The 22,391-nt window shown below is 40.3% G+C and overlaps 1 protein-coding gene and 1 long non-coding RNA gene across 2 annotated transcripts in view; one reads left to right on the forward strand and one right to left on the reverse strand.

The window, feature by feature from the left end:
• The first annotated feature begins 14,155 nt into the window (after nucleotides 1–14,155).
• Nucleotides 14,156–22,391, forward strand: part of ACTR3 (actin related protein 3) — a 59,965-nt gene continuing 51,729 nt past the window's right edge. The window contains exon 1 of the mRNA XM_028101251.2: nucleotides 14,156–14,412. Within this exon, the coding sequence (XP_027957052.1) occupies nucleotides 14,369–14,412 (44 nt within the window). The 5' untranslated portion in view covers nucleotides 14,156–14,368. The remainder of the gene's footprint in view (nucleotides 14,413–22,391) is intronic.
• LOC148164723 (uncharacterized) lies at nucleotides 14,526–15,132 on the reverse strand. Its single transcript, XR_015767934.1, has 2 exons — nucleotides 15,018–15,132; nucleotides 14,526–14,870 (listed from the first exon to the last, which is right to left on the reverse strand). It is a non-coding gene; the product is annotated as an uncharacterized LOC148164723 (long non-coding RNA).

The following is a 22,391-nucleotide window of genomic DNA, read 5'->3' on the forward strand; positions in this document are numbered from 1 at the left end:
ACTCTCCGGCCAGCTGGGTACCCAACGTGGGGCTTGATCCCAGGACCTGGAGATCATGACCTGAGCTGAAGGCAGATGCCATCCAGGCGCCCCCCAAAAATACTTTTCTTAATTTTTGCTGATATTTTTGCTATTTTACATTTTTTGGTTATCTGAAGTTAATTCCCACATCTGCTTGGAAATTGCACTTTGAAATTGCTGATATTAACTTGCTTACTTGTCATTGCTTCTTCTCATGAGAGGAGATTATAAAGAAAAGTAACTATTTGAGTTTTCTGTCTATTTGAAACTCTGTAAGTAAGACGTTCCTGTCTAGGGGCGCCTGGGTGGCTCAGTCATTAAGCATCTGCCTTCGGCTCAAGTCATGATACCGGGGTCCTGGGGTCGAGCCCCACGTCTGGCTCCCTGCTCAGCAGGAAGCCTGCTTCTTCCTCTCCTACTCCCCCTGCTTCTGTTCCCTCTCTCGCTGTCTCTCTCTCTCTGTCAAAAGATAGATAAAATCTTTAAAAAAAAAAAGATGTTCCTGTTTAGTACTCAGCGGGCACTTATCTGCAATAAGGAAGGCAAAAATAATAGGGAATAAACAAAAAAGGAATGATCTAATCAATGAACAGAATGAAAGCATATACTTTCAAGTTAGCCTTACATTTTCTGTCCTATTATTTATTTTGCATGGCAGTGACTCCTTGGGGTTTGAGCCTCTCTTATTTATTCCATGTAGCACTGTAAGAGAAAAAGACTGATACCTTAAAGTGATCTACTTCAAAATAATCTCTGTAGATCCATATGCACTTAAGTTGAATTGAAAATTACTCCGTCTTTAATTAATTAGCTTAAAAGTTTCAAAAAGTAATTTTTTTTATTAATCAAGCTCTTTTTGGTAGAATTTAAATATCTGTGGCAGATGCCTGGTTCACTAATTACACATGCATCTTGCAATAATTAATGTTTGGAAGAAAGCCCTGTATCTGGCATACTCTTATTCATCATAAAAATGTGCATTTTGGAAAGTAATAAAGGAAGCATGTAAAATTATAGAAACTTAAATTTATATAAACACACACACACACACACGAGGCCCTAAGACTATACAGATAAAATGAAGCTGCTGTAGCTGTAATTACCTAGGTAATTAATAAAATTCATTCACCTAGAAACATAAGCATCAAGTGGACACTAAGGTAGGCTCTGAGAACATATAGTCACATAATCCCTGGCTTCAGTTTATAAGTGAGAGAGAAAGCCTAAGTAGCTACTAGAGGGGCTGTGAGAAATGACTACTGGCAGGGATCCCATGTAGCATAAAGAAAGGAGGTATCCCTCAGTGAAGATCGTTAGCAAGTTTTCAAACTCAGATCCGTGGCTCTGGATCTTGGACAGCCCAGTCCCAAGCCTTGGCTTCCTGCCTGTGGCAAGCTCCAGCCTGGTCTCCCACCTTGAGCTAACATCACCCTGCTGTACACACAGTCACGCCTCCTGCTTGCCACTGACTTCCAGTTCTCAAGGGCACCCCTCATAAATTAGATTCCACCCCCATCCGCCCACACACACCACTTCCCACATCAAACAGATCGTTTAGTCCTGTGCATTACATTTCTCAGAAATATCTCTGAGTGTGTACCTCCTTTGCACCCCACGGCCTCGGCTGTAGTGTGGGTGCTAGCCATTTCTTGATTTGTTCTATCACAACGGTCTCCTATCAGGTGTCTCCATCTCCTGTTTTGACCTGCTGTACTGCAACTTTCCACTGGCAAGGAACTATCTTTCCAAAACATGTTGTTCTCTTTCCCAGTACCCTCTGGAGGATCCCCGTTGTCTACATACAGTAGTTCTGAAACTTGCGCTTATTCCAGAATCACACAGGGAACTTGCTTAAAACACAGATTCTTCCTTAACCCAAATTTCCAGAAGTGGTGCCTGGGCAATCTATCTCTTTAACAAGCTCTCCAGATGGCTCTTGGCTGTCAGCTGGGTCCTGGTTTGGGAACCAGGGTTTTGGAACTACAAGATCAAGTCCAAACTTAGCACACGAAATCATTCACATTGACTCTGACCCTGTATACAGCTTATACCACAAGCCGCAATTCTATCCCGTTTCTTAAACTCCCACAGTTCCTTTAAGCTTTTGTGTCACTGCACATGTCATTCTCTCCAGAATTGCCTGTCACCTGCTTTACCCTGGAAAGAATGCCCAACACCTTCTTTTTTGAAGCATTGCCTGGTCTCTCTGTGAGTTATGGGTCCTCCTCTGCTTCTAAAGTCCTGTACAAATCCCTTTTCACGGTGTCCTTTAACGTTTATTTGTCTGTTTCCCTACCTGCACTTTGACTTCTTCAAGGGGTGAGGCTGCGAATTACTCATCTCTTTAATCTTATGTCCAGCCCTGTTCCTGGTTCGTAACTGGCCCATAAGTAAATGAACGAATGGATAAATGAATGAGCAGAGTTCTAGTTACACTGTGATAAAAATTAGCTATGTATGAGGCCATTACTCTTTATTAACTGAATAATTATATGCCTTCCACTGAAATACGATTAAGTGAAGTTAGCACAAGCTCATCAGCATTAGAGATGAAATGGAAACCAAAATAAACAAATGCAACTGCAAAAACATAATGATTGCTTTCCCAGTGCAGGATTGAGGGAATAATTAAGCATTTATTTATTTTATTTATTTTTTTTAAAGATTTTATTTATTTATTCGACAGATAGACAGCACAAGCAGGCAGAGTGGCAGGCAGAGGGAGAGGGAGAAGCAGGCTCTCCGCCGAGCAGGGAGCCGGACGTGGGGCTCAATCCCAGGCCCCTGGGATCATGACCTGAGCCGAAGGCAGCCACTTAACCGACTGAGCCACCCAGGCGCCCTATAATTAAACATTTAAATTAATATAATGTTTGGCACATGTCCGCCATCTTGATTTTTCATTTGCCTTTGTGTTCATTTGTAGACTGACAATATACACATATACATGCCATACTTTTTTTTTTTTTTGCAAAATCAATATTTTTCAGTGTATTTACTTTTTTTTTTTTCTGGTCTTTCAGTACCCTCTTCTAGAGGGCTGGTAGTATTTTTTTTTTTTTTTAATGAAAATACTATGAGCCCCCAATGACTAAGCAAGACATTAGCACTTAATCACATCAGTTTACAATTAAATTCAGTTACAAATTTAATAGACTTTGTTTTTGCTTGCCTTGTATTTATTACTTCTCTTTGGGTAATAAACACTTTTTCCCCTGTGTAACTACCCCTCCTCCACTTCCTATCCACGTGCTTCTTTTTGGTGGGGTTGGTAGGGAAGAGGTAAAGTATGTGACCCAGGCTTAGCCAACTAGTCACCAGGAAGGGGCCAGGAAGGACACCCAGTCCAAGCCAGCCAGTGAGGGTTACTCCCCATTTCTTTGTTGGGGCCATTGAGAAAGATGTACTCTCTGTCCTGCTGTTGATAAACTGTTAGAACATAGGCCATTTTTGCCACTGTGTGAGTAAAGTTGCCTGAGAATGAAGCCAACACAGTGGCAGGCAAAGCCAAAATGAAGGAGAGGCAGATTCTGATATTTTTGAGCTTCGCATCCAGAGATGCCTGAACCCATATGCCTCTCAGAATTTACACTTATTTGAAATCCACTCATTCTAAAGAAAAAATTCCTTTTTATTTTTGAGCTGACTTGAGTTTGGCTTCTCTTATTTACTACCTAAGTGTCTTGACCCACTGGAAATTATGCCAAGATTTTATAGCATTATTGAATTTGTTATATTTCACAAGAATTGTTTGGATTTTCTTTCTTTTTTTTTTAAGATTTTATTTATTTATTTGACAGAGAGAGAGAAAGCAGGGGGAGAGGGAGGAGCAGGCTCCCTGCTGAGCAGAGAGCCAGACATGGGGGCTCGATCTCAGGACCCTGGGATCAGAACCCGAGCCGAAGGCAGACACTTAACCAACTGAGCCACCCAGTCGCCCCGATTGTTTAGATTTTTCTATATAGCTTTTATCCTTTATGAATCTCTAAAGATATATTTAAGTAGAGGTACACTCTACTAGTTTGTTGTGAGATCTTAAATAAGTCACTTAATTCTGTGCTCCAGTTTCCTCATTTGCTAAACTGGGGAGGTATACCAAGGCTCTCATGTAAAATTATTATTCTATGAGAGAAACACCAACTCAGTGTTAGAGCAATTGACTACTATTTAAGGATCATAATTCCCTAGGCATAAATGCTGCAGTGGTACATGGTGTATGTCAAGGAGGGTTGGGGTTAGGGGGAGAAAGCACAAGGAGAAAGTTTGATAACTTCATTTTGGATAAACCCCAAACAGTTAAGTAATTTATTATTTTTCAGGTTGTCGCTATTAGGTTCTTCTATAATTAGTGGACTTGTTCCAGAAATGTGAGAACTGTCACAGGTTGTCAAATTTACCAAGGGATGAAAATAAATGTGTCTGAAAAAATGTATTCACAATTTAGTTTCTTCTCCTTAAACTGGAACCAAAGGCGGTTTTAGATTGGAATAAGAAGCCCAGACATTTTTCACCCAAATATGTTTTCAAGAGCATTGCAATGACTGAGAGGCAAGCAGAAAAAAAAAAGCAATAAATATTTAAAAATCTGAGTTGCTCAAAAACTAGAACCAGTTTTAATAAAATAGCATAATATGTTAAGCTAAATGCAATGTACACATTGGCCACATTGTAATTTTAGAGAACTAAGAACGTACTTGTTTTTATCTTTCATTGAAAAAATAATCAAGGTACCATTTCCTGGAACATTTTCTTCTCTAATTGGCAAGCATACATATGTGACCTCCAGTTCATCTACACCTAACAAAAGTCACTGTAACCTACAACGTGTGTATGTTTTCCCTCTCAAATCTGTATTTTTTAGTTCTAGGTATTAATACTTAAATTAATGACTTGCTCCTAAGACAAATGGAACTTCCTCTGATTGGGTTATCCTAAAAGCTTTCTGTGATTATGTTGTGACATTTGCATTGGAGTTTCAGTCTGGCTAACTTCAGCGATTTTCCTCTTATCTTATTAGACCTTTTTAAATTACAAAATTAATGTGTATTCATTGTAACAAGACAGAAAATACAGAGTTAAAGGAAAAAGTTAATAACCTCCCCCTTCAATCTCATCCCTTTTTAGGTTTCCATTGTTTTCTATGCAACCTTCCATAACGTCTCTATGTTTATACCACATATAAGTATGTACAGTGGTCCCCCTCAATCCTTGGGTGATAAGTTCCAAGACTCCCAGTGGATTCCTGAAACCGTGGATAGTACTGATCCCTATATATGTTTGTCCTGTATGTACATGCCTACAATCAGGTTTAATTTATAAATTAGGCACAGTCAGAGGTTTACAATAACTAACAATAAAATAGAACAATTATAACAACATACTGTAATAAAAGTTATATGATTGTGGTCTCTCTTTTTCTCAAGATATCTTTTTTTTTAAGATTTTTTATTTATTTTTTGACAGAGAGAGACAGCAAGAAAGGGAACACAAGCAGGGGGAGTGGGAGAGGGAGAAGCAGGCCTCCCGCTGAGCAGGGAGCCTGAGGTGGGGCTTGACCCCAGGACCCCGGGATCGTGATCTGAGCTGAAGGCAGACACCCAACGACTGAGCCACCCAGACGCCCCCCTCTCTCAAGATATCTCATTGCCCTTGTTGTGATGCTGTGAGGTTATAAAATGCTTGCATGATGAGGTAAGTAGGGGAATGACACAGGTGTTTTGATGTAGTGTTAGGCTACGATTGACCTTTGAAGCTACCTCAGGTGCTTCATCTGCTTGCAGACCATGGCTGTCCCTGGGTACCTGAAACCATGGAAAGCAAGACGGAAAGGGGGGACTAACGTACATATACAGTAATGAGAGAAAAACTCTCTAAAGGCCTGTATATCAGGGAGGCCATTTTAGCTTTCATTCTAAGTCAACATGACTGTATATAAACTTTGTTCAAACCCAAAGCCTGATTTATGGCCCGCCATGCATGGATTGTACATCTGCTTTGTGAATGAGTAGCCCAATGGAAAACCCTCTTATCCTTGAGATGTCCATCAGTGCTCCCACTGCCTGCATTCCTTTACAACAAAATTCATGATTCCTCCCTGTATGTGAATCTATCATCTGTTGAGCTTTGACAAGATGTAAAACGTATTTAATTCTGGGGGCGCCTGGGTGTCTCAGATGGTTAAGCATCTGCCTTCAGCTCAGGTCATGATCCCAGGGTCCTGGAATTGAGCCCCAGATCGGGCTCCATGCAGGGTGGGGAGCCTGCTTCCCCTTTTCTCTGCTACTCCTCCTGCTTGTGCTCTCATGTTCTGTCAAATGAATAAATAAAATCTTAAAAAAAAAAGTATTTAACTGTGTTAAAAACTGTTCATTCTCCGGAGCACTTTCTTCCTTGTGAACAGCGTGTTCCCCGGGCAGCTGTCCTAACTTGGGCTCATATTAAACTCTCCTTCTTACTTTTAGAGATTCTTAAAGGTTTGTTCATTTTGCATCAATAGGGCTTTCCTTCCTTTCTCCTTCTCTTATTCCCCTCCTTTTTGTATTTTTCCAAATATTAGATCACACTACAGATCAAAGGTCACAAACTGGTGGCCTACAGTCTAGATAGAGCAAAGAAAATGTTTTGTTTGCAAAATATTGGGGAAAATTTAATATGAAAAACTGGAAGATCTGGCTCCACATGCCTACATGGCAATGGTATTAGTGATGCTGCATGGGCTTTCCAATTTAACGTGGTCCTCTCCATTCCCTATTGCTCACCCACTAATCACCTGTAAGCATTTGAGTTTATATCCTTCTGATATTAAGCCATACCAGTTGCTCGGTAACAACTTGCTTTTTGTATTTAGCATTGTATCATGGCATTATCAATCAGGATTAGATTCAGCTGCATATAAAAGAAATGCCAGATTATGGTGGCCTAACCACTAAGGGTTTATTTTTCTCTTACGTAAAATAAGTCTGAAGGTGGGTGGTCAAGGGCTAATATGGCACTTCAGGGCAATATGGGACCTGGGCTCCTTCCATTTTTTTCTGCTGCATTTTCCTTAGGACATGGCTTCTAGTCTCAAGGTCAGTTAATCATCCATAGCGGCTGAAGAGCTCCATGTACTTTATCCATGTTGTAGGCAGAAGAAAAGTGAAGGGAAAAAATTTGGTATTCTGAGTAAACCTTTTTTTTAAGTTATTTTCTAGAAACTCCACTCAACTACTTCTACTTATATCTCACTGGCCATAACTTGATTGCACTGCCACAACCAGCTGCAAATGAGATCGAGAAATGTCGCCTTTTGGCGGGCACACAGGCACCCGAGTAAAATCCAGGTATTGTTATTAAGGAGAAAACAAAAATATCAATCTCTGCTACATTTCCCTGCAGGTTATTACTGATATATGAAAGAGACTGTGAATGCCTCTCAAGACCCAAGCTCCCCTTCTTCTATGTTAAAAGAAACCTGAGATTTATCTGGTCAGAGAGGCACTTGAAGAATGTATTTCTAAATCTCCAAATATTAAAATAATTCTTTTTTTTTAGATTTTATTTATTTATTTGACAGAGACACAGCGAGAGAGGGAACACAAGCAGAGGGAGTGGGAGAGGGGGAAGCAGGCTTCCTGCGGAGCAGGGAGCCCGATGTGGGGCTTGAGCCCAGGACCCTGGGATCATGACCTGAGCCAAAGGCAGTCGCTTAACGACTGAACCACCCAGGCACCCCTAAAATAATTCTTCATGATCATAATCTTCTCTCTCTCCTGTTACAGTACTTTTATTTTTTTAGGGTTCACCAAAATGGGATTCCTAAGACTAATATATACTAATGCATAGAAATAAATGAACTGATATCGATAGCTAACTTTGTAGGAAGTAGGGCAATTCACATTCTCAGGAACAGTGTACAGTGCATGTACATTTCTATACACTTATCAGCACTGGATATTTTTTCTCATTTTATTTTTTAAAAGGTTTTATTTATTTATATGAGAGAGAGACAGAGACAGAGAGCACTTGCACATGCACACAAGTGGGAGGGAAGGGGCAAAAGGAGAGGGAGAAGCAGACTTCCCGCTGAGCAGGGAGCCCGGGTTCAGGGTTCATCCCAGGACCCTGAGATCATGACCTGAGCCGAAGGCACCCGCCTAACTGAGTGAGCCACCCAGGTGCCCCTTTTATCTCATTTTAAATGTTGTGAATGATGGGTTAAAAAGGGTATCATTGTTTAATTTGTATTTCCCTTACTACCAGCAATGAAAAGCCTCTTTTTCTGTGTCAGTTGCCCATTTTAATTATCCTTCTCCTCTGTAGGGAGTTTGTGTTAATGGTCTTTGCCAATGTTTCTGTTGGATTATTTGCACTTTTAAAAATTCTTTTTAACTCTTAGAATATTAACTTTTATTATATTTAATATAAATATTTTTTTAATCTATAATTTCTAAAAAAACCTTAGTCAATGACAATCCAACTGTTTATGTAACCAAATCTTTCTTATTTATTTTTCATTTTTTATTATTATGTTAATCACCAGACATTTTTTTTTAAAGATTTTATTTATTTATTTGACAGAGAGAGAGACAGCGAGAGAGGGAACACAAGCAGGGGGAGTGGGAGAGGGAGAAGCAGGCTTCCCGCTGAGCAGGGAGCCCGATGCGGGGCTCGATCCCAGGACCCTGGGATCATGACTTGAGCCAAAGGCAGACGCTTAATGACTGAGCCACCCAGATGCCCCCCAAATCTTTCCATTAATGGCTATGGGTCTCTAATTAAGAAAGTCTCCCCCACTTTGAGATTATACAAGTATTTTCCTAAATTTTCTTCCAATATATTTAAAGTCTTATTTTTGTTATTCAACTCATTCATTCATTTGATATTTATTGTGCACTTATTATGAGCCAGTTCCTTTTCAAATTTTAGAGGGCATGTTTTCTAGTTGGGAGAGATAGATAATAAGCAAATAAATCAATATATAAGTAAGGCATTTCACTAGCAAATTAAAACATGGTGACATGGGGGAGTGAGACAGTCTCCTTCAGAATGGGTGGTCAGGAAAGACTGTCCTGAGTAAGTAAGATTTAAATGGATTCTGCAATAACTAATGACTAGGGCAGAAGTCCAAGGAAAAGATGCAGGTAGAAATGGCCTCGGTGTGTGTGAAGAAGAGCAAGAAGGCTGATGTGGCTAACTCATGAGGGACAGGAGAAGTTGGAAAGGGAGGCAGGCACCAGAATACGACAGGCTTAGCAGACTACAATGAGGAATATGGATTTTACTCTATACTGAAGATTTGTAGTCCATCTGGAACTTGTGTTTATATGTAATATGATGTGTGTGGGTGGGTGGCAGTTGGGAGTCTAACCTGTATTTTCTTTCATATTGATTTACATGTTAAATATTCATTTTTTATAGCAGTGAGGGGAACTAGACAGTGATAGATCCCACAGCATCTCACCTCATTTCAAACACCGTACAGATATTATTACTATACGAAATATATTTTCAATTGAAATTAAGCATATAATGAGTATAACATTTTTTTATCCCAGGGATGTGGCCATTGAGTAAAATCATTCCAGAACTTCTTTTTAGAAGTCACGGGCAGCAGCAGCTGAAAAGTCACTTATGAAAACCAGTTTTATTACTTTATAGTCACACAAAGCTGTTGATCAAAAAACATAGCTCTTGTTAATCAGCCATTTTATTCACTGGACTTGGGCTCTGAAAAAAATGACTTTAGACCAATTCCAAAAATCAAATCTACCCACAAAAGGCCAAGATTTGCCACCAACAGAGACATTTAAGAGAATGTGCCATGGGCTCTGAAGGCAAGTCTGTAAGAGACCTCCTAAAAGTATTCTGCACAATGGTAGTATGAAAAGGGTAAACACATAGGCCCCAAGATAACTTCTGAGGAGGACACACTTCTGAATGTTTAAGTCTGTATGTTTAGGTATTAAGTAAAAGAGTCATTACTTTATAATTAAACCACAGTCCTCGATCTGTCCATAAGATCATTCTATAACTTATGCTTCCTTAAAACTCAAGCTTTACAACAACTCCATAGGTTAGCTATTTCTGCAAAACAGATGACAATAGATTAATTTAAAGAATTCACACTCAACACTCTTTTTTAAAGATTTTATTTATTTATTTATTTGAGAGAGCGAGCGAGCGCATGAGCAGGAGGGTCAGAGGGAGAGGGAGAGAGAATCTCAAGCAGACTCCGTGTTGAGCGTTGAGCTGGACAAAGGCTTGATCTCATGACCCTGAGATCATGACCTGAGCCAAAACCAAGAGTCGTCTGACTCTTAACCAACTGAGCTACCCAGGCTCCCCCACCCTCAAGTCTCTTGATTCTAAGGTCAGTGCTGTCTCTACACACTAAGTTAGTTGACTAAGATCGCACAACTGGAGTAGGGAGAAGCCAAGGTTCACAGCCACTCCCTCTAACCACTAGACTGCATGGACAGCTTGACCATTTATCTATCTGCCCTTAATCAATACTCTCTGTGGAACTGATTGGTCTGCTAATTTGCAAATAGTCATTCCTATAGAAATTATGTTGATTTAAAAATAATAATAACATTTCCCATTTTAAAATAATGGAGATTGAGGGATACATGAATTTCTTGGACATTTAAAATCCAGAGACATTTGCTAAATTGGCCTTAAAGCACAAATAACCTAGGAAATCTCACAGTAACTGGTAACTAGCACAAATTAAACAATGCTGTGGCATTACAACTAAAAAGCCCTGAAAAGAGTTGGGCTTTGGTCTGGGTCCTGTTCCCTAGTTTCTCTAAGATACTGGGAATGTCACTTACATTCTCTGGGCTTCTATATCACTTAGTATTCTTAAATTTGATGTAAGTAATGAAAGCAGTTGGTAGTCAACTTAAGCAAAAGGGGCTTTCTTGGGAGGATATTACAAGACTCACAAATGCTTGAAATGTTGGGGACCAGGCTTAGAAAGTGACAAGCACCTAGTTGATCTGAACTAAAAGGAAATTGGGGTGCTATTAGGGAAGAATGGATATGGGGCAGTCAAGCAAACCCCACTCATCCACCACTGCTTTCCTTTTCATGTCTAACAAGATCATCTTTGTGAGCTCTTCTAGCTCTGACATCCTCTGCTTCTCTGTATTTGGAAGAGGAAGGGTACATATGCAAACAGGGTGGTCAGACAAGCTCTGGCTAGATGTGCATCTGAAGGCTGCGTGCTCCTGAGGAAGGCTGAACCACAGCAGCACTACAGAGGTTCACCAATTTTGGCAGTAGGAAGTAGGAGGGGTCTTAAGCAAGCAAAGTGTTTGGGTAGACAAATTATGAGAAACAAGCACAAATGATTTTTCTGAGTGTTAGAAGCTTCCAAAGGTTTCTAACAGTCACATCCTTTATACAAAGGGCAGACTTGACTACATCAAAGGGACTATCCTATAAGGTTTCCTCATGCCAATGAAATATAGTATGTAGCACTGACCTGAGCTGCATATTTGAATGCAATATACATGTAAATGTTAAACAGCTTTCCAAATCAAAAGCTGAAAACTGGTAGCCCGCAGGTCAGATATAGCCTGCAGAGAATTAGTAACCAACAGATAAAAATACAGATTTTCAATTTTTCTGGAACAAAGGGAAGCTCTGGCAACACTGGGTCTACATCTCTGCATAGCAACAGTTTTGGCAAAGGCAAACAGCCTTTGCTGGGGATGTGGACTCTCCATATTGCCAAAACTCCTCAGGGTCCCCTTCAGTCATAATTGCACTTGCTTGGACCCTGGGAGCATTCCAGTTCTTGACCCTTGATGTAACTACTTCTGTGACAACCCACACAAGGCCTGTGTGTGAGCAGCGATCTTGAGGTTCCACCAGTGTGTGTTTCCCTGAGCGACCTGTTCAAGTTCCTAACCTCTGTTCTTGGGACCCCTTTGGTAAGATCCTTTCACTCCTGACTTACTACCGGGAATGCTGGAAACAACTATTTACCCGAACCAACCCGTATGTCCCTTTTCTGTCACAGCTGATCTTCAGGCATCTTTTCTCCCAAATGACCTTAAATATCTGATGTTGTAAAAGGCAGCAAAGAATCCCCATTTAGCATCTTCTAAAATGTAGGGAAAAAAACAACTATGCATCAGAACAGAGAACCACTTCTGCATGACTTCTTGTTAGACAGTCACTGAGAAAAGCCTCCCTGGAGGATTATTTATCTATTTTCTGTGAGTAGCTGTGGATGTGCTGGGCTCTAGTTGGTAATGGTGATTCCCCTAAGTTGTCTCTTCTGCACATATTTGATCCCATCTGTATGTTACTGCTCTCATAATTCTATCCCTGATTTATAGCACACGATGTATTATAAGACCATTCACTTTACTCTTTACTTTGTGGGGTCCATTCCCTACAAAGCAGTCGCATTTCCTTGCTTAAATCTTTGATGGCTTCCAGGCTGCTTTTAGGCTAAACTTTTAAGATTCGTGGAGAAGTATACAGATCCTTGCAGTTTGATTCTTCCTTATCTCCCTGGCTCCATCTCCTACTGCATCTTCCCCGGCTCACGTCACTTTGACCATTTGGGTCTTCTTTGAATTTGTGAAAGAAGCCAAGCTCTTTCCCACCTCAGGTCCTTGACTCTTGCTGTTCCCTGCTCTGGAGGGCTCCCCTTCCTCCTCACCCTTTCCTCTATCCCACTTCACCTTTAAAATGTCACTTTGTTAGAGAAAGTGACACCCTTCCTCCTCACCCTTTCCAACTTCTCCCACCCTTATTCCCCATTTCTCATAGCCCCCTGCTCTCTGCGACTGCTTTTAACACAATTTATGTTTTTCCACTAAACTGAGAACTCTTGAGAGCAAGGACCTTATCTATTTTGTGCCCAGTGACTATTCCGGGGCAGTACGGTCCCTGCCATAACTGAGTAGGTGAGCAATACTTATGTCAAATGAATGAAAAACCCACTTTCCATACCGCAGCCCAGTCTAACAACTTACAGTTATCTTCTGTTGTGAAAAAGACATCCTTTCTTAGGGAAAATATTTTTTATTTCAGCCATATAAGCAAATTGATGATTTATCAGATTAGCCCGGGGGAAAGCTGTTAAACTTCTAGGTTCCCTAGGTGGGGGTCTCACACCAACTCCTGAGAACTTGTTGGAAATGCAAATTACCAGGCCCTTCTCCGGACCACCTAAACAGAAAACACTGGGGATGTGGCCCAGCAATCTGTTTTAACAAGCTTCCAGGTAATTCCGATGCACATTTAAGTTTGAAAACCATTGTTCTAGGCTCTCCAGTTTTACCCTTTTTTTCCTAATTAATTTTTTTTGGTCCTTAATTCTTGGTATAATCCTGCTGGTAAAACAGATCTTAAACTACCGCAGACGGAATCTCTGTCATCATCCGAAAGCCTTGAATAACGGCCTATTTGTGTAGAGTACATTATGCAGAACGTACCCCCAGGAGGTTTGTTTTCCTCGTGGGTACAGGCCTGCCCCAGGGGGCCTACAATCTAGACAATGTTTTAACATGTTATGTGCAATGTTTTAACAATGCACAGGTGTAAATGACTAAAAACTCCGCACGAAGGCAGAACTACGGTGTAAGCCTTTGTTCGCCCATTCCTCCCGACTGCTCACCCTCGGTCTGATATCGCTCTTTTCCACCCAGAAAAGCAGACTCTCCAAGTTACAAGAGTGTTGTGTGCCGCTGAGAACGTTTTCTATTAGGCCAGTTTTCCCCGAGGCACTGGAGAAGATATTCACGGCTGCGGGAGGCAGTTCTATTCCTCTCTTAACCTAGCACAGAAGTAATTGAAACTAAAAAGCCCTACCAGCTTCCGGAGAACCGGAGGCTCAGGCCGATTTCCCCGCCCCTACCCTCTGGGAAAACCCGAAGTGGACTTCCTTAACGTCAGGACGCGCGCGGCGGCCGGCGGCAGCACGTCATTGCGCATGCTCTCTCGCCCCTCCCGCTCGGAGCCGGAAGGGGGAGCACTCGCGGCCTGGGCCTGGCCTGGCCGGGGCGGCGGCACCGGCGGCCATCTTGGCTTCCCGGGGCAAGGCGGCGTGGGGGGAAGAAGTTGTAGGGTGGGGGCAGGAGGGAGGAGGAGGAGGGGAGAGAGAGGGGGAGGAGGCCGCGGCGGGGCAGGGCGGGGACTGCCTGCCCGCCTGGGTTGCGGAAGTGGTAGCCGCTGACCGAGCCTGCTGCTTTCTCGCTACTGCTTCGGCTTCCCGGCTCCCCCCCGGACGGAGAGGGCGGCCCGGCTGTGGATGGTCAGATAGCTCCGATCTCCCGCCGTTAATCCCTGGCCCCAATCAGCACGGAGCAGACGGCGGCAGCGGCAGTAGCAGGCGAGGAGGAAGATGGCGGGACGGCTGCCGGCCTGTGTGGTGGACTGTGGCACGGGGTAAGGGGGCTGACGGGCGGGGGGGGTGGGGAAACTGAGGCGGGGGGGTGGGGAAACTGAGGCGGAGGTGGGAAAATGGCGGGGGAGGGTGGAGGTCGGGAGATGTGTGCTGCGGCAAGGTGTTGCAGCCGGCCGTGTCAGTCTTAGCCGCGCTCTGTTGCCAGGGGTGGGGCCCGGAGCCAGGGCCTCCCTTGTTGCCTCGCTTCACCCGCTGGGACCGGGGCGGAGGCGCGGGGCCGAGAAACCCCCTGGGAGCGGCTTGCTCCGCGCAACCCCTCCCGGCCCTTCCCCCATCGCGGTGGGCAGCGCCGCCCAAGGAGACGTGAGGCCGGTCGCCCCACCGGGGCCCGCGGTGCGGTCGCGGTGGTCGCCGACCCGGCGCACCCGGTTCTCCTTTTCCTCCACGTCCCTTCCTGCGCGTGGATTTGGGGACCGAGCGGATCGAGCGCTGAGACAGCCTGGCAGAGGAGCGAGAACAGAGAAGCGCTCCTTGTAGGTTTTGCAAGATTGCTGTGACAACACTCTGTCCAGGGTGTGGGTGGGGAAAGGGAAGAATCGGACTCTGAAAATGGGAACCTGGTCGGGGCTTTTATTTGACCACCCACCTCCTCTTCGTTTCCGACTCCGGGTCTTTTCCATCTCCTACTGCGCTTTTACCGGTGAACCAAGTCACATTTTAATTTGAGGGAGAAAGATGTCATGTGTTACTTCTCTTGCCTCAAAAAAGTCCCCCAGTGAGCAAGCGCGCTGCAACTTCCTTAGTTTTGTCAAAGCCGCTTCCTGCTTTCAGCCTTTTATACCCTTATAAGGTAGTTTTTCGTTTCCAACCTGAACACATCTTATTAGAACTTTAAAAATTAAGCATATTTCAAATAGATTGAATTACTGGTGCTAGTTATCAATTTATGTGAACTTAAAAATATATGTATTAGTGTTTCGCGGGGAAGGAGGAAGGGAAGCACCCAGGAGAATAATTTGTGTGTGTTCATTCTGTGAAGGTATCTCAGATCGAGAAGGAAGGTACAGAGCTATAAAGAGAGGTGGTTGCTTTTCAAGGAGTTACCAGATCTGTAGGGTAGCCTTTTAAAATGTAGACTGGGGTTAAAATGTATCAATAGGCATTTTAGAGTTGGGCACACTTTGTATTTTCGTAGAAAATACTGTCTATATTTTAATGTGGAATGACTTCTTTATGTTACAGTGTTAGGAGTGTGTGTGTGTATGTGTGTCCTGTGCTTATATATTTTTACATTTCTAATTCCCAACATAATCCAATAGGGGGGTGGGTTATGAGAGGTAGAGTATCAGCCTATTTTACTTCCTTTTATCATTCAGCAAACTTTTGTTGCCTAAAGGATTGTGTATGCTCCTCATTCCATTATGCTCTCTGTAAAACAGCTCTAATCTTCATGCTCAGAACTTCTGTCATTGTGACAGTTTCTAAAATCCCAGCCATGCCTGTGGAAACAACTGATTTATTAACATTTTCCTTTGGGAAACACCAGCCTACTTTGGCCTTAGAACTTCTAAATGTATTGTTTTGATGGACAGCTTATTAAAGTTATTATTTTTTTATCCTGTCTAATTTCCTTGAGCCAGTATTTTTTTCCCTCTCTCTCAGTCTAATTGGTGAATAGTTTCATGCTTAGGGTCAGTAAAATTAGATTTGGTCCCAGTGAGAAGAAATTTTCAAGTGCATTTTGTTAAAGTGAAAAATACTGCTACATACTTAATATTTTATGCTTTAGAAATTATTGGGTTGTTAATAAAATTAGTGTAGATAATTGTAATCCTAATAAGTAACATGGTAACAAGTAGGATGTTACTTTTTCCTCATTCTATTTTTCCTCTTTTGAAATCAGTTCTGGTTATTTTTGAGTTAGTATACTAGGTATTTCATTGAGGTTAACTGTCCTTAAGTGACCTTCTGGCAACCCTGAATTTGAAACACATGCTGAAGTAACCAGGAGGTGTGGGAGGGGTTCAATCTATACTTAGGATTATTTTTGTTTTAATATTTTCAGTTATTACTACATTATTACATTTTACTTTATTGCATTAGTTTTACCTCACAAAGGTGAGGTAGTTACCTGGACACTCATGATTTAAATGGAACTGATTAGGATTCCCCATTGCCTCTCACCTTTTTTACCATCTGTCAGAGCTCCATTTATTTTGGTCTTCAAAAGTTTTTTGGTCTTTTGTGTTGCCTATTAATGCAACTCCTGGAAAGTCACTCCTGCAGCTTTATTAGCACATAGAAGATAGCTCATTGAGATTGGGCCTGCAATAAGCATATTTAAGGAAGGCCTTCATAGGGAGTTTTATGTTCCAGAGTCCTGTGATCCCCAGATGCAAATTGTGCGCCTATAATTTGTGTTTCTTTGTGCTTTAGAGAATGCATTCATCTGTTTGGTCTATAATTACAATTACCCACTTAATATAAGTGGAAAGCTATAACCTGAACCTGGTTGCTCATTCCATTATATAAGTTAGGAAAAAGATGACTGAAAAAAGTGGCCATCTAGGAAACTTGGTGTTCTCCGATAAGAAAAGCTGTAGGAGTTAGGAAACATGCGGCTTAATCCCCAGACTCAAAGTTAGAGATCCTCCAGCAAGGATCTTTATCTCAACATAAGATAAAGAATCACCTAAGCTCAGGTCATAAAGAAAATAACTCCTTTTGAAAAGAATTTAGAAAGAACTGTTTCTTTAATATTGATTGATATATCTACACACTTTTGGTTTGCATTGGAATAGTACCGTAGAAAAAAAATTTGGGTAGAGATTTTCATTGAAGAACTGGTTGCTTAAGAACTAAATTAAGGAACTCAAATCGGCTACCAGTGGTGAGGGAAACTTTTTTTTCAAAAGCTATTTTATAACATTGTTACACTTGCAAATTTTAAGAGGATCCTAAATTATTTTTTGCATATTTCACTCATTTCTTCAGTGTTCAGGCCAGATAAAGGAACTCCTTATATACATTTTATGCTATAGCTTGATTACAGAACTTTGCATTGTTAAATTTCCTCTTCCCCTTTATGTCTTTCTTTTTTACCTGATCAATACAGCTTTGGCAAATTATTTCCATTATGATAGCAGAGGTTAATATGGCCTTATTGTAGAGCTATATATTGGTATCTAGATATCTTCAGATTTAGAATGAATTCAGGAATTTCTGTAATTGACTTAAGCTTCCTAGCATAATTTTAAAATGTTATCATAAATATTTTGTTGGAGTCAGTGGATGGGGAGCTTATATAATTTATACTGTGGCCACATTCTAGCACTTAGTATAGATAGGATGATCTTCTTTAAGAACCAATGGGGAAGGGCTGAGTGGGTTGGGGAAAACAAATGGGAAGTTCATGTTTCCTATGTGAATTCTGAACATAATATTTAATAGTAACACTATTTCTCCAGCCATCTCCAAGGGCAGAAACATTTATAGTATCTTGTTACCAAAAAACACTGAAATTCTTATTCCTTTAGGGGTCATGTTTTGCATGCCCTTTGAAGTAAGTGTAACAGGTTCCTTCCTGTCAAGAAGTCACTTTTTTTTAGCATCTTTTTTTTTAAGTTTAAATTTAATTAGCCAAGGTACAGTACATCATTAATTTTTTATATTATGTTCAGTTATTCATTAGTTTAATATAACACCGAGTGAGGGTTGCAGAAAGGGAGGTGGGTCGGGGGATGGCATATTTGGGTGATGGGAATTAAAGTCACTTTCTTACTTAGACTTACCTAAAATCTTTCTGCTTTCCTTTCCCACCAGTCTCTCTCCCTGCATGCACATTTTGTGTTGAAATAATTGACTTTGGGTTGTGTATATATATGTAAGCTAATGAACTTTACCGCCTAATTGTAAAACACAGTTCAGAAATTTATTTTTAAGCACAGAATGGGAAGCTCCACTAGTGGGGGACCGCTGGTCAGGATTTTTATTTATCTTATTTAGTTTTGTGACTGTCATTTTTACCCCATTTTACAAGTGAGCAAACAGGATTAGAGAAATTTAAATTACCTTTTTAGTGCCATGTAGTTAGCAGGTGGTAAGAGTTGCTGTTTGGACTTAAGCTTTTCTGTTTTGAAGCCCTGTGTTCTTTCTATTACACTGTGGGCATTCCTGAGTCCCTTATCAGAACTATGCACGTTCCTTTGTTTTTGTTAGTAAGGTTAATTCTCTTCTTGTTTAAAATATTATTATAAATCCTAGCCTTATGCATTTGATTTAATGAAATAGAGAAACCATTCTTGCGGAAATCTTTCAGATTTGAGATACATACATACATACATACGTACATCTATATATGTATATATGTGTATATATACATATATGTGTGTTTATGTATATAGACACACATATATAAAGTGGATATGTGAATTCCTAGCTTATTTCCTTGTCACTTTGCTTAAATTGAAATTCTGAAAAAAATTTACTCTCTACATTTTGTTTAATCAGGAAATACTAACAGCTGATATTTATTAAGAATTACATGTCAGACCCAGTGCTAAATGCTTTATTATCTCATTTACTTTTCACATCAACCTGAGAATTATTTCTGTTTTAAAGAAAAATTTAGGGTTTAGAAGAAGTTAAACTATTTGCCCAAGGTATTGTAGCAAATAAATGTGGTACAGCCTGTACTCTATATAATAGTCTCCTTACATAGAGGATGAGCCTTTGACACTTTTTAATTTAGATATTTTTTTGAGAGAATTCATTTATGATGTTTTAAAGGGAGAAAGCAGTGTTAGTAATTTAAGAATTACTTGCACACATAGAAAAAGTGGTATTGCCAAATCAAGGCTAACTGTATACTTGGCGGCCGGTCAGACAGTCTTGGAATTAAAATGAAAATGTATAATACAGTCTGCTCTCAACAATCTTAATGAGATAAGAGCTAAAAATTATTTTAAAAAATTAGGATGATAAAAGACTGAACATTATCAAATGTTAAGATATTTACTTTTGTTATAGTAATAGCTGCTCTGTAGGTTGTAAGAAAGGTTATTGTGGTCAGGAAGAGTCAAGGAAGTTTCAGGGAAGGTAGGGTATGCGCTCTCCTTTTAAGGATTTGGATATATACAGGAGAAGGGAAAGCATACACAGCAGAAGGAGGAGAGTAGCTGCTTCTTGTGTTTAGCCCTGTTAGCATACATTGCACCACCCCCTTCCATTCGAATTGAGGACCATGTAATAATGCACATCTAGATTATGTGATGTGAAGGGGAACTAACATTTATTGAGCACTTACAGCAGAAATTTGATTCAAAATATTTTTTACTTGATAGGAAATAAAAATCCTTTACAAGAGGAGTTAAATGTTGTAAATAGGGCTTTTAGAATATTTGCAAAATGGAATGCAGTTGGATCGGATGTAGAGGAGGTATTTGGGATGAAGTTATGGAACTTGACACATAATATGAACTCACATCTTTGTTGAATGAGCAAGCAAATGAATGACGGAACAAGAATTAGGGGTATGGTTTAAAAAAAACTGCCTGGGAAACACCCCATGCCCAGTGACTCAGAATCTCAAGGGTTGGGCCTAGGAGTATAAATTTAGATGATCTTCCTAGATGATTTTTAAGCAGCCCTCTCAGCACCAGCTTTGCAGAAATTCCGAAATAGGATATTGGCAGTGGGAATAGAGCAGAAAAGATAAATTTGGGAAAGGTTGCTTCTTTTTTGTTTGTACTTCTGCAATTGTTTTGTATTACGGTTAGCAAGGACTTTGTAGTCATAGCTGTTTTTGAGTTCATGCTTTTCTAGTTGTATGACTTTATACACTTTAAACTCTGCAGGTCACATTTTTTCCATGTGTAATTTGGAGATCATTTTATCTACCTTGTGGGTGGGGTTTTTTGGTTTGTGTCTTGTTTTTTGAGATAATGCATGAAAATGGTTAGTCACAGTGCTTGACACATAGTAAAAACTTGATACATCATAATTATTACAGTTATCAGTTCTCTTTTATTGAATTGACATTTTTTAAGGAAAGGAACTCGGTGTCTTATGCTTATTTATTTTTCTTCTACAGTGCTTGGCTTAACACAGTGCACAGTCAGAATGTTTTTGCTGATTTGAGAGATGGAGGTATTGCTAGGGCTTGGCAGTTGATTTTGGTGGATTGTAGTCATCAATGAAGATTTCAGAATTTTTGAGTTTGAGTGGGACAATTAAGGGAGTTGGTTTTAAGAAGCTGAGTAAAATTGTTATTTGAATTTGTTACTGAATTTGGATGATGATCATAATGGGAAATATTCTAGAGGAAGTTAAAAATACAGGAACTTCAAGAATGAAGATGGAGATGTGGCAATCATCATTACAATTTATAAATTGAAGCTAATAAAATGATAAGAGAAAACAAAAAGATTGGATATTTTAATGTTCCTTTTAAAAATCTTGGATATGTAATCTGGCTTCTTGAGCATCACAATGAGAAGAATGAGGGAGCACACATGGCTTGGAAGTGATGAATGATCAGCTGTGCTGACAGCCAGTCTTCTGTTTCATCCCACTTTTTAAGAGGCAGAATCCATAGGAGGAGATTTTAGCTCAGCATAGGGCTAAATTTCCACAGTGTTCCTCCTTGTCCAGTGTGCTTCCCCACCAACAGGTGAAAACAGCTGAATGATTGGAGTAGGGGCAGGAGTGTGGAGTGGTTAAAATGTAGCTTCAAGCAGTCTGTTTTCTGAAACCAAATTCCCCTGTAATAAAGGCATTTGAATGCTTGTCTGTAATTCTGTTGGAACTTGCAGGCTCTTTAATGACATTACTGATCTATAATAGCCACTGGCATAAAGAGGCAAGAGCAAAGCAGTTAAGTAATAATAACACTACATTAACACGCTTTATAGTTTATCAAGCACTTATAAATTCATGTATTATTAAGTAGTAGCACAAGATAAGGTGATGTTATTGGATTAATGTTTAAATTTGGTTCTCCAAAATAGGATAGTGACTAATACTACTTTGTGTGCTGGTGGTTTTATATCTTTATATGGACCTTTATATCATACAAGAAATATATAAAAGATAGCTCCATAATTGATTAATACCAGAACCAAAAAAAAACAAATAATATCTTAATTTTTCCAGAGGACCATTCGTGTAATTTTATTTTCTTTCAAGATTTTTTTCAAAACCTTTCAAAACTGTTGACTTAAACTCAAGTCATTCTTACATACTCCTTTTAACCAGGAAAGGAACAGCCTTGAATTTGTGTGGTCTGATATATTTTCCTTTCTAACTCCTCTCTACCCCTAACACATACTTCACAAAAATATTTTCTTCATCTGTTCTGATGCTGAACATTACATCTTTAAATATTCTCTAAGGCGTCTTGCCCATTGTGGAGATGCAATTCTCTTGGTAAGTGTGTCTTTAAGACTTTTTTTTTTTTTAAAGATTTTATTTATTTGACAGAGACAGTGAGAGAGGGAACACAAACAGGGGGAGTGGGAGAAGGAGAAGCAGGCTGCGTGCTGAGCAGGGAGCCCAATGTGGGGCTTGATCCCAGGACCCTGGGATCCTGACCTGAGCTGAAGGCAGATGCTTAACGACTGAGCCACCCAGGTGCCCTTGTCTTTAAGACTTTTTAGTTACGGTAGTTAGTGTGAATGAGGGGTTGCTACAAGGAGATTGAAAATCTTAAGATGGGGAATTAGGGTGCAGAATGCCTTATAGTTCAGGGTTGGTTTTGGAACTGTGTAAAATTACAAACTATGTCTTTAGTATTGATCTATGATAAAACTATTGTTTGCTTGCTTAAAGTCTTAGAGCTTAGTATAATTAAATATGATGCGTTTTTTCTTTAAGCATTTTTAACTTCAGTTATTTCAGGACCACAAAAATAGCATTTAATGTGTATTTGTGAAACTTACTTTAGTGAATTAAGGGAAGTGCCTAATGACTTACATAGAATTATGGAGATGAAAAAGACAGAAATAATTTAACCCTCTTTATT

The sequence above is a fragment of the Eumetopias jubatus genome, unplaced genomic scaffold, assembly GCF_037043125.1.
Source record: "Eumetopias jubatus isolate StellerSeaLion01/CBP00866 unplaced genomic scaffold, mEumJub1_p1.0 scaffold_3, whole genome shotgun sequence".
Classification (NCBI taxonomy): domain Eukaryota; kingdom Metazoa; phylum Chordata; class Mammalia; order Carnivora; family Otariidae; genus Eumetopias; species Eumetopias jubatus.